The 18,206-nt window shown below is 41.9% G+C and overlaps 1 protein-coding gene across 1 annotated transcript in view; it reads right to left on the reverse strand.

Annotated features, from left to right (window-relative positions):
* The window catches only part of LOC132581762 (keratin, type II cytoskeletal cochleal-like), a 33,958-nt gene that overhangs the window by 1,256 nt on the left and 14,496 nt on the right, over positions 1–18,206 (reverse strand). Inside the window, exons 3-8 of the mRNA XM_060253168.1 lie at positions 17,898–17,958; positions 14,383–14,478; positions 7,043–7,207; positions 5,354–5,479; positions 3,062–3,282; positions 170–204 (exon numbers count right to left, since the gene is read on the reverse strand). Coding sequence (XP_060109151.1) covers positions 170–204; positions 3,062–3,282; positions 5,354–5,479; positions 7,043–7,207; positions 14,383–14,478; positions 17,898–17,958 — 704 coding nt within the window. The remainder of the gene's footprint in view (positions 1–169; positions 205–3,061; positions 3,283–5,353; positions 5,480–7,042; positions 7,208–14,382; positions 14,479–17,897; positions 17,959–18,206) is intronic.

Here is an 18,206-nt window from a genome sequence, read left to right on the forward strand (position 1 = left end):
TTCAGATTTTTTTCAAGCACACTGCAGCTCCTTTCACCACACAGAAGTGTACACCAGCACAGTCAGTCACATGTATTAATGTACTTCTATGTGTTAATGTACTCTTGCTGGCCAGACTGGTGAGTAAATAAACAAACAAACTAAGAATAAATATATTCAGGTTACTTACAGATGCTCACTGGATTGACACCCTCTCCACTGAGCCTGTTGAAGAAGGAATTTAAAACTGAATGAAAACATGTCCACTGGCCACTGAAAACATGGGATGCCACCTATTAAGGCCAAATGCTGACCTGGGGGTTCTGATATCCCTAGTCACTCACAGCTATTGTCTCACATTGCTTCCCCTAGTTGCCTGACACCAGATCCACATGGCTCAACCATCATTTCCCAATCCACAGCCATTTTAAGTTGTGTGTGCTACATAGGGCTAGCTCATCAAAAAAAAACTCCACGATTGATTTGTTTATTTAGGGGATTTATAGGCTCTCTCTTCAGAGATATGCTTGAGGTGGCTTTACAAATAAAAATGCCATAAATCCATAAAAGCACCTTAAATTATTAATACTAAAAAACCCCCAGTAAAAACAAGCTGAGGGCATTTAAAAAGCATAAAAAACCCCAAACCATTGTGCAGCTTTAAAAAGGCTAGAAGCCAACTATCAGATACCTACAAAGAACTTAACTCAAATCCTTTGTGATTTCCAGGAGAAAAGAAATGTTTTGGACAGCCCAGAGTCTAAACACAGTATGGTAGGCTTCTCCATGGATACATGAGGCTTCTCCATGGATACAGCAACACAAAGGAAAACACATCTGACTCAGAATGACTGATGGGTGCTTCTTACTGGCATCATTTGCGCAAGTGTGAAGAAGAAGATGATGATGAAGCATTGCTCCAGCTCTACAACTAGTGCCCACAGAAAGAGGAAAACCCAGGAACTGAAAGGTAAGCTCAGTGAAGATTATCAAGCTGAAATAAGGACACTTCAGGTGTAAGAAGCCACCATTTGTCTGGAATTTAACTTTATGATCTGGAAGAGGCTTCATAAAGAGGATAGCTTATCTTACAAACTATCACCATGTCAGGATTTTTCCATACTCAAAGATAATCTTTGCCTTCAATATCCTATATTTCTTTCACTCCTCAAAGAACCTTTGGAATAAAAACATTTTAAATCCACTCTGGGAAGGCCTGAAGTGATGTTGCAATTTTCATCTCCCTCAAGGAGGGGCTTCTATGCTGTATGAGCAATATACTTTTTATATTTTAAGGCAGCAGGTCAGAAATCTTCAGATGAGTCATAGAGTCTCTCCTAAACCACAGAGAACAACCATTGTTTCCACTGCCTTTTGGAAGAACCTGCTCTGCAGAAAGCAAACATGCATGCTGAGAACAACAGGATGATGATGTGATGTTGTTAGTGACAAAGAGGATTTTTTCCCCCATGGCTCTGCCTCTTGGCTTATTCCTCACTATGGTACCTCTTGTGAATTTTGCCTTCAGGGCCAGATTAACAATTAGGTCAAGTAGGCACTGGCCTATGGGTCCCCACACCTTTAGGTCCCCAGGCCGGCTCCCCCCTCAGCCGTTTCCCCCCCTGCTTGCAGCCCTCTCAGCCCGCATGCACAGCCAGCAGCTGAGCTGCTCTTTGCCCGACTTGCCTGGTGCTGCTGCTGCTGGCGTTGCCACGTTTGCCTCTCTCTGCCTCTTGGCCTTTGTCTCTCCCCTCTGCCTCTCCCTCTCACAGCTTTGTCAATGGGGCTTTTGAGAAGGTGCCTGCAGGCTGCAGTGGGGGCAGCGGGGCAGGCACTCCAACTCTGAGGTAACCTGCAAGAGGCCCCTGAGATTTTAACTGCCTAGGAGCCTCCACAGGGTTTAACACTGTTTGCCTTGTGTTTTCTGTCACCAGCTCTTTTGGCCCATTGCTCATTGATTGGGCCTTGGACTGGTAAGGTAATTTCTCTGGTCCCTGCTTTTCCTGTCATATGACTGAGAAGCTGACTGTGATAGGACTGTGATAGGAAGAAGATTTCCTGTCACTGGCTCGTACTTCAGTGGTCCCATGCTCAGTGCCCCCAAGGTCTGGAACGACTGAGAATCACTGCTTGAATATACTAGAATCCGTTGACATCACAACAATATATGAAGCTACCTTATACTGAATGAAACTATAAGTTCATCAAGGTCAGTATTGTCTACTCAGGCTGGTGGCAGCTCTCCAAGGTCGCAGGCTGAGGTTGTTCACATCACCTATTACCTGATACTTTTAACTGGAGATGCTGAGGCCTGAACTTGGGACTCTGGGTGTGCTAAGCAGATGCTTCACCACTGATCCACAGCCTTGGAAGAAGAATTCTCAGCTTCTCAAATAGCCATTGAAATCACCTAGGATTGCCAGGTCCAATTAAGGAAATATTTGGGGACTTTGGGGGTGAAGCCAGGAGACATTGAGGATGGAGCCAGGAGCAAAGTTGTGACAAGCAAGATTGAACTCTGAAGGGAGTTCTGGTCCTCACATTTAAAGGGACCACACTCCCTTTAAATGCCTCCCCTTCACTGGACATAATGAAGGATGGGAGCACCTTCTTTTGTGGCTCATAGAATTGGACCCTCTGATCTGATCTTTTTGAAACTTGCGAAGGGAGTTGGAGAGGCATCAGATGCTATGCTGAAAATTTGGTGCGTCTATCTCAAAAAACAACCCCCCTGAGCTCCACATACCCACAGACTGATTCTCCATTATATCCTATGGAGACTGGTCCCCATAGGGTATAACAGAGTGCCCAGCAGACATTCAAACCATCCCCCTCCTTTCTGATAACCCTGAGGTGGAGAGAGGGCCTCCAAACCAGGGGTTCTCCTGCTCCAACTGGGGATTGGCAACCCTACTCACCCCCTCTTCACACTACCGAACTGCAATGAGATTGGCTTAATGCCAAAGATGCTACTCGTATTACTTGTGTATGGTCACATCACATGTGTCCAGTTTTCTGACTGTTGCAATGTGTCTGTAGTAATAGCTGCAGTCAGCATTGATATTAGTCTTTATACACTTACCTGCTTTCTTCTCCTTCCAGGAGCTTTCTATATGTGGCAATCTCAATATCAAGGGCCAGTTTGACATTCATCAGTTCCTGATACTCCCGCAACAAGCGAGTCATTTCCTCCTTGGCTTTCTGCAGAGCATCCTCCAATTCAAGGAGCTTGGCTTTGGCATCTTTGACAGCCAGTTCCCCACGCTCCTCAGCATCTGTAATTGTTGTCTGCAGACTGGCACACTGCAAGAGTAAAGGGCATCGCTCTATTTCTCCAGTTCATTTTTTTGTCATTCATATAATTTAAATCTTTATTACTATTATTCCATTTTTGTTTTAGTCTTTGAAGAAATTAGGCTGCAACTCTAGGCAGTAAGTGGAATTGCTAACTGGGGGATCAAATTGATTTTTTTTACAACAGCTATTGAAGAATTAAAGAACTTGCAGTCTGCTCTGACAGTGGCTTTCAAATTTCCTATGCTCAGAGAACTCTTCCAGTATCAGACCTGTTGCTGTGGAACCCTTATACTTGCCAAAGATTATGGTGACTGTTTTAACATGCACACAAGCCACATTTGCATATTGTTGGATGTTACTTTATAGCAATCATTTACCACTGTTTTATCTCGCCAAGGCTAGGAGAATCCACTTGTGAATGATGGCTCTAAAGCAACAATAGTACAATATCCAGTGCAGTGTGGATGCAGTCGCAGTGTGTTGGCCACGCTTCTTGTGATTTGCCCCATAAAATATCAGAGGTCATCTTAAAACTCAACTGCAATTGGCCAATGCTGAAGAAGACTATTAATAGTGGACAACCTTTTTAAACTCACCCTGATAGATATTCATGACTCCTAATAAACTTCTGAATTACTTAAAAAAAATCTTTAAAAACTACTGCTCAAATCTTGGAGTGACATTTGTATATGACATTGAAATGGCTAAAACTGGACTTCACAAAGATCAGAGTCCTCAATTATTTCTTTTGCTTCCAGAGCAGGAAAAAATCAGGCTTAGTAGATTTTTTGTGCAGGACATTCTTTGGACGTCTGCATCTGAGTGATTTCTAGATCAATGTTTCTCTTGCATGCTCCTCCAGCACAAGCAATATTAACATCACTATCACTGTCAATGAGGAAAAGACCCTTCCCGGACAGTGAAGGATGCCACTAATTCTTGGAGGGGGAAAAATCAATGGATAATTAAACTGGAATTCACTGTCAGTGGACCTAGAGATATCCACAATTTTGGTTCGTTTTAAAAGGGAGTTAGCTAAATTCATGGAGCAGAGGTCTATCAATGGCTACCACCCATGGTGAGTAAAGGCAGCCTCCACTTTCAGAGGCAGTAAGTTTCTGAAACCAAGAGCTAGGAGGCAGCATTGGGGAAAGTTTTGGCCTCTATGCCCTGTTTGTTTGGCTTTTCCAGGAAACAGCTTGGCCAGTGTGTAACAGAGCATGCTTTTGCTTATATTCTCTATGTTGTCATCTTCTGTCTCCTCAAGGATGGGCCCCAGAGCTGCTGCTATGATGATTTTCAGAATTTGGTAACAACTCTATGTATACTACTACTGGTGCATTGATCCAGGTCGGCAGCCATATTGGTCTGAAGCAATAGAACAAAGTTGGAGTCCAGTAGCACTTTTAAGACCAACAAAGTTTTATTCAGAACATAAGCTTTCGTGTGCATGCCCACTTCATCAGAGGATGAAATGGGGTACAGTGAGCAGTGGTGGGCAGTGGTTAAGCATATAGCTGGTGGGCAGTGGTTAAGCATGCACACAACTGCTTCTATCCAGACCAAACTTGTTACTCTTTCAATTTGTTAATTCCGCTATTTTGCCATTGGATTCTAACTTTGTACTGCTTTGCATGCTTAACCACTGCTATATGTAGCACTGCTCACTGTACCCAATTTCATTGTCTGACGAAGTGTGCATGCACATGAAAGCTTACATTCTGAATAAAACTTTGTTGGTCTTAAAGGTGCTACTAGACTTCAGCTTTGTTCTACTAGTGGTGCTTGTAGAGGAAAACAAAACCAGTCTTTGATGTCATCATATTTTTGTCCACCAGAAGAAACAGAAGAATATAAAAAGAACATTGCTTCAAGAGACTATTCAGTCCAGCATCCTGTTTCCAAGCAGTTGCTTACCAGGGGAAAAAAAGACTTCATGTCCATTTCTTATCTTTGACTTCCATGCCACAGTGACCACGGTGCCATAAACAGATCACTCTCTCAGGTGAGCCTTAACTAATGGGCAGCTTTCTAGGGAAGGGGGTGATGACACTGTATTGATTAGCAACTGCCTTACCTGGTTTCTGGTATTTTCAATTTCAGCCCGTATCCTCTGGATCATCCGATTGAGCTCTGAAATCTCTCCTTTTGTATTACGCAAATCATCACCATGTTTCCCTGCTGTGGCCTGAAGCTCCTCAAACTAGAAAGTCAAAGAGGAAGAGGACAAATTCATATTTCTGGTCAGCAACTAGTTTTGCCAAAAGGTACTAAATAATGGTAAAGCTACCCCTAGATAGCCAGCTGCCCTGACCTGGATGGCCCAGGTTAGCCTGATCTCATCAGATCTTGGAAGTTAAGCAGCATCAGCCCTGGTTAGTATATGGACAGGAGATCACCTGGGCTGCTATACAAAGGCAGGCAATGGCAAACCACCTCTGTTGATCTTTTGCCTTAAAAATCCCATGGACTCACCCTAAATTGGCTGTGCCTTGATGGCATTTCCAAACACCAAGTAGCCAGTTGCCAAATCACATAGATACTGCCCCTCCATACCTCTTGTTTCATTCATAAGATGCCTGTTGGGATGGTATCCCCTAGAAGGTTGAATTTAGCCCAGCAGCAGCCAGTTACTGACTCCTAGTTCTCAATAGTGTAGCACCACAAAGCTGAGAAGACATTGCATGTAAACTCAATAGGTGTCTACACTATGTTTGGAAGTGGATTTTTCCATTTAACATAGTAAAATCTAAAAGCAAATTGCATTAAATGGATTATTTAATGTGTGTGAACACACCTAATGTTTGGTCAGCTTTGAAATTTGAATGAGTCTCCCACCTCCCAGATTCAGTTCTGGCTCTAATTAAAACACTGGCCAAACTAGTACAGATCTTTTCTTCTCATCAGGAAGAAGGATCCCAAATAATGTACAAGCGTATTCTGTGGGAACGTGCTGGTAGGAATCCACCCCAGGATTAAGCATGATTAATTTATCAGATATTGTAGGCTTCTGTGCTGGATTGCAGCCTTTGGGTTTAAGGGCAGAGAAATTAGCAATCAAACTATTTCTTGGAGTGCTGATCAAAAAATGGACAGGTGACAACATTTCATAGCTTTAATTCAGATGTTTTATTTTTCAAAATATTGATATTTGATTTTTATTTTTTTTACTCAAGAGATACTGTAAAATATAAGCAAATCTAAAGCCAGGATTCAAAGGGCTATTCATGATGTTCTTCATGGACTTCAAAGTTCTTTGACTCCAACCCTGTAAGCATGCTAAAGGTGTGGAAACTCTTAGAATGACATTTGCACCCAGAGAGGAAAATTGTCTGGACCCCACAAACATGGGGTGCAGGTGTAGGTGTAGTCATGGCCGCTACATTTTGGTATACATCTTAAGTCGTCATTAATTTTTGAGGAAATTATAAATAATTTAATAAAAAGGAAATTGCCAAATTCACAGCTTCCCCATCTCTTTAACACTTTGAACAACAACAGCATCCATATTTGGAAATGTTGGAGATGGTATTCAGGTTAGAATAATTTGGTTTCTACATGCAAATGTGAACCATGAGACTTTGCTTAAGCATTCTGTGTCTTGACTCGGTTTTTCTCCAATTCTTGTTAGGTAACAAAACATGTTAAGGTCTTAAAAGGATATAGGTTTTATATTACTTATAGAAAAGGTCACATGAAAAGAAAAAACTGGTGGAAAAAGAACTAGACTTCCAGTGAAACTATCTCAATTGGTGACTCTACTCACCTTGGTTTGGTACCATGATTCAGCTTCAGCTCGGCTTCTATTGGCAATGTCCTCATACTGGACTTTCACCTCAGCAATGATGCTGTTCAGGTCCAGGTCTCGGTTATTATCCATTGAGAGGATGACAGCAGTGTCAGACATCTGAGTGTGCAACTGAGCCAGCTCCTGGAAAACACCCCCCCCCCCCAAAAAAAAAGAGCAGGGTTGGACAAATGCTTCAGATTGGTGGGTCTCCATTTGTAGGGAAGCCAGAATAAGATGGTTAGTTGCCATTTAGAACATAAGAACATCAGAAAAGCCATGTTGCATCAGGCCAATGACTCATCCAGTTTGGTGTAGTGGTTAAGTGTGAGGACTCTTATCTGGGAGAACCAGGTTTGATTCCCCACTCCTCCACTTGCACCTGCTGGAATGGCCTTGGGTCAGCCATAGCTCTGGCAGAGGTTGTCCTTGAAAGGGCAGCTGCTGTGAGAGCCCTCTCCAGCCCCACCCACCTCACAGGGTGTCTGTTGTGGGGGAGGAAGGTAAAGGAGATTGTGAGCCGCTCTGAGACTCTTCGGAGTGGAGGGCGGGATATAAATCCAATATCTTCTTCTTCATCATCTTCTTCATCCAATCCAACACACTGTGTCACATGGTGGCCAAAACCCATGTGCCATTAGGAGGTCCACCATCAGGGACAGACTCCAGAAGCCCTCCCACTGTCGTCCCCTAAGCACCAAGAATACAGAGCATCAGTGCCCCAGACATAACTTCTATTTATACCTTACGTTTATCTCCATATGTTTATCTAATCCCCTCCTGAAGCTGTCTATGCTTGTAACTGCTACCACTTCCTGAAGCAGTAAATTACATGTTTTAATTACTCTTTGAGTGAAGTACTTCCTTTTATCTGTTCTAAGCCTACTGCTCATTAATTTCACTGAGTGCTCACAAGTTCTTGTGTTGTGAGAAAGGGAGAAAAGTACTACTCTTCCTTCTCTATCTCATGCATAATTTTGTAAACCTCAGTCAAGTCACCCCTCACTTCATGCACACATGTACAGGACTGTGTGAAATTATTATCCACCCACCTCAGGAACAACATCCAATCATTTCAGAATTTTTTTAAAAACTGAATGTTTACAAATGTTGATTTTGAAATTTGACTGAAAACGTAAGCCTGTCTGATGGATTTTTAAAGAAGTAACATGAAGCAAGAAGTAACATGAAGCATCAAGTCTCCAAATTGTTTTATGTTTCCCTTTTAAAATTCCTAATTTGTAACAGCATCCTTAATTATGACTCTTGTGTGGGATGGGAAAAAGATTAAATGAATATGGTCTGATTTTTGCAAGCAAACGTACGCTAGGAGAATATGTTTGTAAATTCCATTCACCACCCCCAAGCAATCTCAGTTCTACATATTTGTAAGTGAGCAGGTGCTTGGGATTTTCCTGTGTAGGTGTGGCACTCTCTGCAGAAGTGGATCAATTGCCTTCACACAGGCTGTCTTCTGTTTTCAATTAACTCAGAGGATAGGTCCTTACCTTGACCCAGCCAATCTGATTACATAGATCTATGCCATGGGAACTTTGAGACTAGACTATTGTAATATGCTCCACATGGATCTTGTAAACTCTAGCAGGTACAGAACACTGCAGCTCATTTACTATTGGGAACTACATGTAGTATGTACATTATACTTGTTCTCCAGTCATTTCATTGGTTGACAATTAGTTTCCAGGTTCATTATCTACAAAGGCCTAGGTACATTACCTGGTTATTACCTACAAAGGCCTAGGACACACTTACATACAGGATTGCCTCTGTCAATAGACTCTGATGGGACGGCTTTGGTCATCTGAGCAAAGCCTTCTGAAGGAGCCACCCTGCAAAAGGGATAAGCATAATTGCTGCCAACACCAAAACAGGCTTTGTTGTTACTCCTACCTGGTGGAATGGCTTACCTTATGAAGTCAGGAAGGCTCCAACACTGCTACTATTTTGCAGAATATATAAAATCAAGTGCCCTGACCAGGATACCCCAGGCTAGCCTGACTTAGTCAGATCTCAGAAGCTAAGCAGGGTTGATCTTGGCCAGTATTTGCATGGGAGAACACCAAGGAATACCAGGGTCATGTTGTGGAGGCAGCAAACCACCTCTGAACATCTCTTTTCTCATCCCAGTCTCAACCCAGTGTGCTAATGCAGTGAGAAAATCAGACTCTATGTTAGGGATTATTAGGAAAGGGACTGAAAATAAAACAGCCGATATTGTAATGCCCCACTACAGATCTATGATGCGGCCTGATTTGGAATAGTGTGTACAGTTCTGGTCTTCGTATCTCAAAAAGAACACTACAGAACTGGGAAAAGTACAGAGGAGGGCAACCAAGATGATTAGGGGATTGGAGCACCTTCCTTATGAGGAAGGCTGAAGAGTCTGGAACTTTTCAGTTTAGAAAAGAGAGGGAAAAGGGGGACATGATAGAGGTTTATCAAATTATGCATGGGGTAGAGAGAGCTGACAGAGACATTTTTCTCCCTCTCCCAAAATACTAGGACACAAGGGCATCCAACGAAGCTGAAGGACAGGAAAGGAAATACTACTTTATGCAAAGAGTGATTCATATGTGGAATTTCCCACAAGAGGATGTAGTGATGATGGCCGCAGAAATAAACAGCTTTCAAAGGGGATTAGACAGATTCATGGAGGACACCTATATCCTGGGCTTTTTTTTTCAGGGGGAACGTGGCAGAACTGAGTTCCAGAACCTCTTCATGGAAACAAAATTCTCAAAAAAATGTTTAAAAGTGAATGAGAGGCACCCATGTGTTTCTCCTTCATTCGCCTTTTGAGAGTTCCGGCATCTCTTTTTCTAGAAAACAATCCCTGAATATATCAATAGCTACTTGTCATGGTGGCTGAAGGGAACCTCTGAATCCCAGAGCCAGGAGGCTTCATCAGGGGAAGGCCTTGGCGTCTCTGCCCCACTCTTGGCCATCTAGAGAAACTGGTTGGCCACTGTGTGAGACAAGATGCTGGACTAAGTGGACTATTGGTCTGATCCAGCAGGGCTCTTCTTATGTTCTTATGCTTTGAAAACCTCACCTGGGATCACCTTAAGACAGATGTGACTTTATGGCATAAAATAAACAAAACAGAACCGTTTAGGAGGGCATTTTTATAAAGGGAATAAGGATGTGGAAAATATTAGGCAGTTTCTTTTCCTCCCTTTTTACACTATGCTGTTTATTGGAAATGTTACACTGTATTTATTTCATTGTTCTCTAATTGTGAAATCCAGGTTATGGGATGTGTTGGACTGGGTTTGGTTTTATTGTTCTTTAATTGTGTGATCCACTGCATTGTTCACTGAATAGAATTTTTATTGCATTGTTTTTAAATCCCTATCATCCTCCACGAGTCTCTGCAACCTGCCTTGGGGCAAAGGGCTGAAGATGACTACCATGTTGGTGCAGTGTTGCAGGCATCTGAAGTCTGTTCTTCATCGTTTCATTGGGAAAAAAACAGATTTTCAGAACCTGAAGCTAATTCTGAAGTGGTTTCTTTTTAAATATGTTTCTGCTTAAATTTTCCTGGAGTGGTTTAGAGAAGCCTTCTCCATGCATTTTCAGATTAAGACTTGCAGGAACAGGAGTGAATTGCTTGTTGTCATGGTGTAGTACTCCCTTTTAGTTTTGGGATTTGTGTGACTATAAAATTGATATTGCATGACACTGATCCTCACTCAGGGTCAATGAACTGACTTCCAGTTATAGGACTTCAGTCTCATTTTGTTAGAGGCCTTCTTGGAGGTACTCATAAAGCAAAGCACAGTTATTCTATATCAGTGAACTTCAGTGTTGCACCAGTGTGCACCATGGTGCCCATCGACGTTTCTTTTGCCCACTTGCTTCTTCCTTCAAATAGCTGAGCACACAAACATATACGAGGAGCCCTGCTGGATCAGACCATTAGTCCATCTAGTCCAGCATCCTGTCTTACACAGTTCTTTTCTTTCTTCTTTCTTCTTCAAAGCAAAGAGCTTTCCTAGCTACCCTCCATCTTGTTGGAGCAAGAGATATTTCAGAAGATCCTGGAAGGCATTACCTTTGGGTCTGCTTTAGTGTTGTCAACAGGCATAATAAAAGCATAATATGTGGAATGAACACATATGACCTGCCAGTAAATAAGTTCACCTGGTAAACTACATCTTGTTGAGCCTCTATTAAAGCCACAGGATGACTTTTCTCCAAGCCGCTGGAATCTCAAGTGCCTATTCAAAAATAGCTACCCTCAGGGCTTTTTTTCTGGAAAAAGAAGTGCTGGAACTCTCAAAAAGAAAATGAAGAAGAAACTCATGAATGCCACTCATGAACTTTTAAATATTTTTTGAGAATTTTGTTTCCACTAAGAGGTTCCAGAACTACTACATTCGTCTAGGGGAAAAGCCTTGTCTACCCTGTTATAGGAGGATGTTTGGCTTGGAACCACTCAGTGTTTTGTAATTATTCTCCCTTGTCAGCCATATTGTGTTGCAGTCCACTATGTTTTATCAAAAATTCAGAATCACAGACAGAGACACTTGCTCTTCAGGTTGCCAACCTCCACTGGAGCCTGGAGATCTCCTAGAATTACAATTGCTGTTTTTTCCGGGTTACGTCACCTTGAGCTCTGAATCAGGCGGGTGGAGGGATGCCACGGATGTGACACCCCCAAAGAGACCCTGAAGGGGTCTCCTTTTGGCATGGGGCTTTTACAGCAAGACAGGTGCGCAGCAGCAGCTGTTCCTGTTCTCCCTGTACGCCCCAAAGCTCCCCCCATTGTGATTGCCATTACAGCAGAAAGAGGTGAATGCCCAATTCCTTCTTCTCTTCTTTTCAATAAGCTTTTGATCTATCGCTTCTCTGCCTCAAGCATGACAATTCTACATGGCAAGTAAGTGTGCTTTTAATACCACTGGCTAATGGGTCATTTTACATTCAACGAGCGGGTAGTTCAAAGGAAGGGAAAGAGGTTGATAGCTCCAATTTCCCTGTGAATGAGACCTCGAAAAGCTAAAGAACATTTTAAAGTACTGGAAATAATTTGAATTAATTTGAATATGGATACTTAAATCGACCTGGATTATAATTGGATATTTGTTAAAGAGACTATTATTTGGCTGCAATACGGTCTGAACAAAATGAGATATTTGTTAGAGAGATTTCTCCTTGTCATCTGATTGAAACTGAAATGCTAACACTCAAAACTCCAGCTGGAGGAGATTGGGAAGGACAGACTATCTGGGACTCTGAGCTACTTTTCAACTTGGATTAATAGACTGAGTTTGTTGACAGAGAAAAATGGCTTTGCTAAATGAAATCTTCTACAAAAAAGATATTTTAAACAGTTTAAATTCTCTGAAGCAGGATCTTGGTTCATTAACAGAGTTGATTAAGAAACAATGGGAGCTTTTGTGCTGAAAGCTAGCGAAATCTCAAATCTACATGAGCAGAGTGCTAAAGAGAACCTGGTGATGTCTGTGGAATTGAAATGGAGAGTGACTCGGTGGGAAACGAACAAAAGAAAATCAAAATGGAACCCTATGGCTCAGTTAAAAAAGAAGACCAGAAATGGAGATTGACTGAAGCTATGCCGAGAGGGACAAAAGCTGTGGAATTTTTCCCACTTTCTTCAAGAGGGATAACTGCATTAAGGAGTAAGAAGGTGCATTTTAACCAGAAAATCATGATGTGGAAATCTTTCAGGAAGAAGGGCTTTTTGAACTAGATTTCTCTCCATGGATAGTTGGATATGGACCTTGCAAGAAAATCTGATATGTGATATTAAAAGGCTAAGTGAGGTTTTTTTTTTTTTTGTAATATGGACATAAAAGCTAAAGGACTGAAAAGTTTTTGAAAAGAATTTTATGTAAAAATATTTAACAGATTAACTTTTAAGAAGGCAGACAGCATAATTATTTTGTAATTTGGTAAACTTGTCTTTAACAGATAATGATATTAGCTTTTTATTTTTGCAATTGATATGGGTAAACCTACAAGCTAGTCTGTAATTGTTAAGAAGGTAGACACCATAATTATTTTGTAAATTAGTAGATCTCCTTCTAATATGTTTGTTTGAAGAAATTGTCTATAATGAGATAGATAAATTATTGCGTTCTATTTCTGGCCTGTTAAGGATAAATATATTTTTCTTAGACTGTAATAAGGAGAGAGAAGGTGCGTTTTAATTATAAATCAGAAGATAGATTTCTTTTTAGGAAAAGGGTCTCTTGAACTGTTTCTATCTTTGTGGATAGTTGGGTATGGAATTCTTAATAAGAACAGATATGTGACTTTTAAAAGGTTAAGTGAGATTTTTGGGTTATGTTAAGTTGTTTTTTCTAGAGCAATAGGGATATAAGAGTTGGATTAATTGTTAAAAAAGCAGACAGCACAATTATTTTGTAATCTGGTAGATTTGTTTTTAATACGCTTCTCTGGAGAAACTGTTTATATTGAGATAGACAAATTACTATGTAGGGTTTTTTTAGCTTGTTAAGGATAAAGATATGAATTTTATATGCTTATTTTAATGAGGATATTGGTAAACTAACAAATTTGTCTGTGCTTTCAACATGGTTAAGCTAAACCAGCCAGTTCTGTGTTGAGATTGTGCTGACTTTTTAAATACTTATTTGTGTTGAAGAATTGTTTAGACTTGTATTGCAAGTAATAGTTCAGTAAAAAAAATTTATAATGAAAGACAAAGATGGTAAAATACATGGAGAATTCTATTCTTGCAGGTAGAATGAATTGGCTATTTTATTTGGAGGTAGAATTATAATTGATACATTTGTATTTTTCCTTGTTTCTGTTTTTCCCATTCTGTATATGCCCTTCCCCCTTTTTATGTATCTATGCTTCTGCTTCTTCTTTTTGTAGTTAAAATCAATAAAAATTATAAAAATGAAAAATAAAATTACAATTGCTCTCCAGACTACAGAGATCACTTTCCCTGGAGAATGGCTGCTGTGGAGTGTGGCATTATATCATGCTGACATTATACCCCAATGAGGTTCCTCCAATGGCATTATACTCTGCTGAGGTCCCTCCCCTCCCCATATTCTGCCTTCCCTTGATTGCATGCCCAAATCTCCAGGTATTTTCCAACCTACAACTGGCTATCCTTTCTGTTCTACATATTGGCAGAAGGCCCACCAGAATCCAGAGCTCCTAGCTCCCCACAGTAGCTCTAATTATTTCTCCACAAAATTTCAGTCATAATTTGTAAACATTTTTATCTTAAGCTTCATTATAATGTTTAGAAGTGTTGTGCTTTATTTCCCAAGAAGTCAAAGAAAAGTGAATACCGCATCATAGAGGGCCCTTAGGAAGTTGAGTTCATCTGTCAAGGAGTCCACCTTTGCCTCCAGCTCTACTTTGTTCATATAGACAGCATCCACATCCTGAAAAGGACAATAAGGAACCATGTTGGTCTAGGAACTATGGGTCATTGTAATCATTTTGTTGAAGACCTGATTTAAATGTGACACTTGTGCAAAGAAAAAGTTTACTTGGTTTGCATTCCATATTCCTTATTTAAACCAAGTCACCTTCTCTTTCCAAAGTCTCTGTAACCTGGGTAGATGATGCACTGACACATTGAAATTGTTGCACATACAGAAGCTGAAAGACATGTTTAAATAAGCATGGAAAGTTGCACAATTCTGTTTTACTTATGTTTTTAAACTGAATGGTTTCACAGAAGTATTAGTGTGGATAATGGGAAAATGTGAGAGCAGAGGAGCTGTTGTGATGGGCCAGACCAACACCCAATGGTTGCTAGGCTGAGCCTGGCTATTTAGCACTATAGGAAGGATTACAGTATCTAAAAGGTCACACAGTATATGTACTCTAATAAGACACTAAATTATTATAAACATAAAGTTAAAAAAATTGTGTATAATTAATCAATACTGTGTACAAAAATTGAGAATATAATATAACATCAAAGAATGCAAAATACAGCCTATTACGTTAGAAACATCAAGTACAAAAGATAATAAAGTCTATCAGGTCTTCAAATTCAAGTAAGTACAGAATATAATAATCTTCCAGGTCTGCAAAGTCCAAATAAGTGCAAATTGTATCAAATATCATCAAGAGAAATCATGTGAGAAATCTGGGGCAATGGCTATTCTCGTTTTGGTCATCTTCTTCAGTGACCTACTTGAAGTGTTTCTATATATGTAGACAAAGCTTACTCTCAAGACAAAACAATATTTTTGAAGCCAAATTCCACAAGGATCAAAGAGTCAGTCTTGCTCATGGGCACCATTCAAACTAGGCTTCCCAACCCTCCCGCCCTGGCGGGGGACCCCAGGATTTCCACCCTCTTCCCCCACTCCCCAAAAAAATGGAAGCGGGGGGAGAGGAGGGAAACGGCGCCAGGGAGCATGGCAAGTCGCCCGGAGGCCGCCATGCCGCACCGCTGCCGCCCCCTCCCCGCCCACCACAGTTGCTCCTCCAAGATGGGCCCAGGCTGAGCCCATCTCGGAGGAGCAGCCAAGAGACGGCAGCAGCACAGGGGAGAGTGAGGCAGGCCAGGAGCATGATGAGCCGTGAATCCAGGCCCTTCTAGGACCCAGACTTGCGGCTTGCCACACCCCCGGCCCGCCTCCACCCCCCCCTCCGCTTCCACCCCAGAGGCGGAGCGGGCGAGGCCGCCACGCCGCTGCCGCCTCTTCTCTGCTCGCTGTGGCTGCTTCTCCGAGATGGGCTCAGCCTGAGCCCATCTCGGAGGAGCAGCACGGCGAGCGGAGAAGAGGCGGCAGCTGTGGGGCGGCTCACCACGCTCCCCGGCGCCGTTTCCCCCCCTCCCCCTAGCTCTACCCCAGTGTCTCCTGGCTCACCCCCAAAGTCCCCAGATATTTCTGGGGTTCGACTTGGCAACCCTAATTCAAACTTCTAGAATATGAATTTGAGTTTTCTAATATAGCCTCCTGTAAACCCTTTGGAAAAGCTCAGAGTTTCTGGCAATTCCTAGAGCGACCTTATCACTTCCAAGTTTTCCCCCAGAAGTAATGTAGTGATGCCACTGATTTTGCTGTTTCCCCCCTCAGTTTCTTTTCTCCTGATTCTACCCAGAGCAGCAGTGGGCAAAGAGGACTGCCAATGGAAGATCTCCTGCCACAGCAAGAGACTTGGCAGCCGCTCCCTTTGTTGCCCTAGAGGCATACTGCGTCTGCCTCTGCACATGGTAGTTCCATTTGGTAATCATGGCTATAACCATTGATTGAGCTATCCTTCATGGATGTTTAAAGTTCACTAAACAAGTTCATTCCATGGAAGGCATCTGTGTTTCAGCTTCTCAATATGCCAACTTCAGCTCTCCAGACACTACAGCAATAATGTGAGGATGTGAGGAACAGCTTCTCACATTAACACATCAAAGCAGAAAGCGGCTGTGTCACTTAGGTAAGAATCTATTCTAATCAATGAATAGATTACAGTAGCTGAACTACAAGGATTCACAGACAGTGCAGTTCCAAGATGGGCACAGGAATTTGTTGGGCCTTGTTTTAAGAGTGCTTTGGAAGGTAGCAGCTATTCTACTGAAGTACTGTAGGCCACAATTAGAGAATTATTTAAATACAGCTTTTCCCAATTCAACATGTGCTCAGATAACAATAACACCACTAGGTGTGTCAGTTGTTCAGAACAGTTAACATATATACAGTTGGTGAGTTCCTGCTGCTGTATTTTGAAGGGGGAAACTATGAGTTGGAGGAGGGCTATTTCAGATTTCCTAAAGGAAGGCAAAGATTTCAGATTGGTGCAAGGACCAGAAGACTTCAATCTACTCAAGATGATATTACAGAAGATTTCTTATTTTCTTTCAAGTGAACTGTCACAGTTTTGTCAGTATAGGTTAGAGGGGCCCTGTTTTTGAAACACAGGGTTTTGTGTTGTCTGTCTTGCACACAGGCCCAGGGCTATTTTTGTAGGGAAAGCCCAGCAGGAACTCATTTGCATATTAGGCCACACCCCCATGACACCAAGCCAGCCAGAACTGTATTCCTGCTCAAAAAAAGCTCTGCACAAGCCCATATAGCTGTTTATATTCCTGGTCAGCAACTAATATTCCTGGAGTCCCTCATGAGAAGTGAATTAGAGTTGATGGATCAGTGACCAAACCCCCCTCCCAGAAAATGGTCTTCCTGCCAGTTCAGTTGCTGCTACCAATATCATTTTCTCTGTATCTCTTTTGCATCTAGCCTGGATAGTGAGAGGCCAACTGACATTCTTCAGTGGGACTGGATTTAGCAGGGTTCTCCACGTGCTAATCTTTTGTTTATTAACAAGAGTCACTCAGAAATCAGAACAAGGTGGTCACAGATGCAAAGGAATAATCACATGGGGTCTCAACCACATAGGAAAAGGAGGAAGTACTCCACCATGGTGTACTTGCTCTTCACAGCTGACAAAACATGCACATTTTTTGGACATTTCTATCCAAGGGACAAAGGTCACCAGGGCTTTTTTTGGTAGCAGGAAATCCTTTGCATATTAGACCACACACCCCTGATGTAGCCAATCCTCCAAGAGCTTACAGGGCTCTTCTTACAGGGTCTACTGTAAGCTCTTGGAAGATTGCCTACATCAGAGGTGTGTGGCCTAATATGCAAAGGAGTTCCTGCTACAAAAAAAAGCCTTGAAGGTCACCAAGAAACAGTGCAATCCTATGCAGAGGTCTAACCCTCTGGTCTAACCCCAAGGATTTCACCACAAGTCAGTCAGTCAAGAGCAGTATCATTTGATGAGATTGAGTGTGTAATCTCAGATTCATCCTAACCCAAATAACCTTGGGACCGTGGAACCTCACCTTTTTGAGCATGACAAATTCATTCTCTGAAGTTGTGCGCCGGTTGATTTCATCTTGATATCTACAGGAACAAGAATGTATCTTTAAACAGGAAGTAACAACAATAATTTCATGCTATTGCCCCTAGCACATATCCTATTTCTAATTCACACAGTGTGCAAAACCACCATTAGGACTTCTGCCTGGGTTGCAGGGGATGGCAGCAAAATATGCTAAAACTGGATGGCTTGATAGCAGATTTCCCCCTCTCTCCTGGTTTCTGTGTGCCACATCTAACAACAGCCTATTTACTTGTGGAGAGGAAAGGGC

The sequence above is a fragment of the Heteronotia binoei genome, chromosome 13, assembly GCF_032191835.1.
Source record: "Heteronotia binoei isolate CCM8104 ecotype False Entrance Well chromosome 13, APGP_CSIRO_Hbin_v1, whole genome shotgun sequence".
NCBI lineage: Eukaryota > Metazoa > Chordata > Lepidosauria > Squamata > Gekkonidae > Heteronotia > Heteronotia binoei.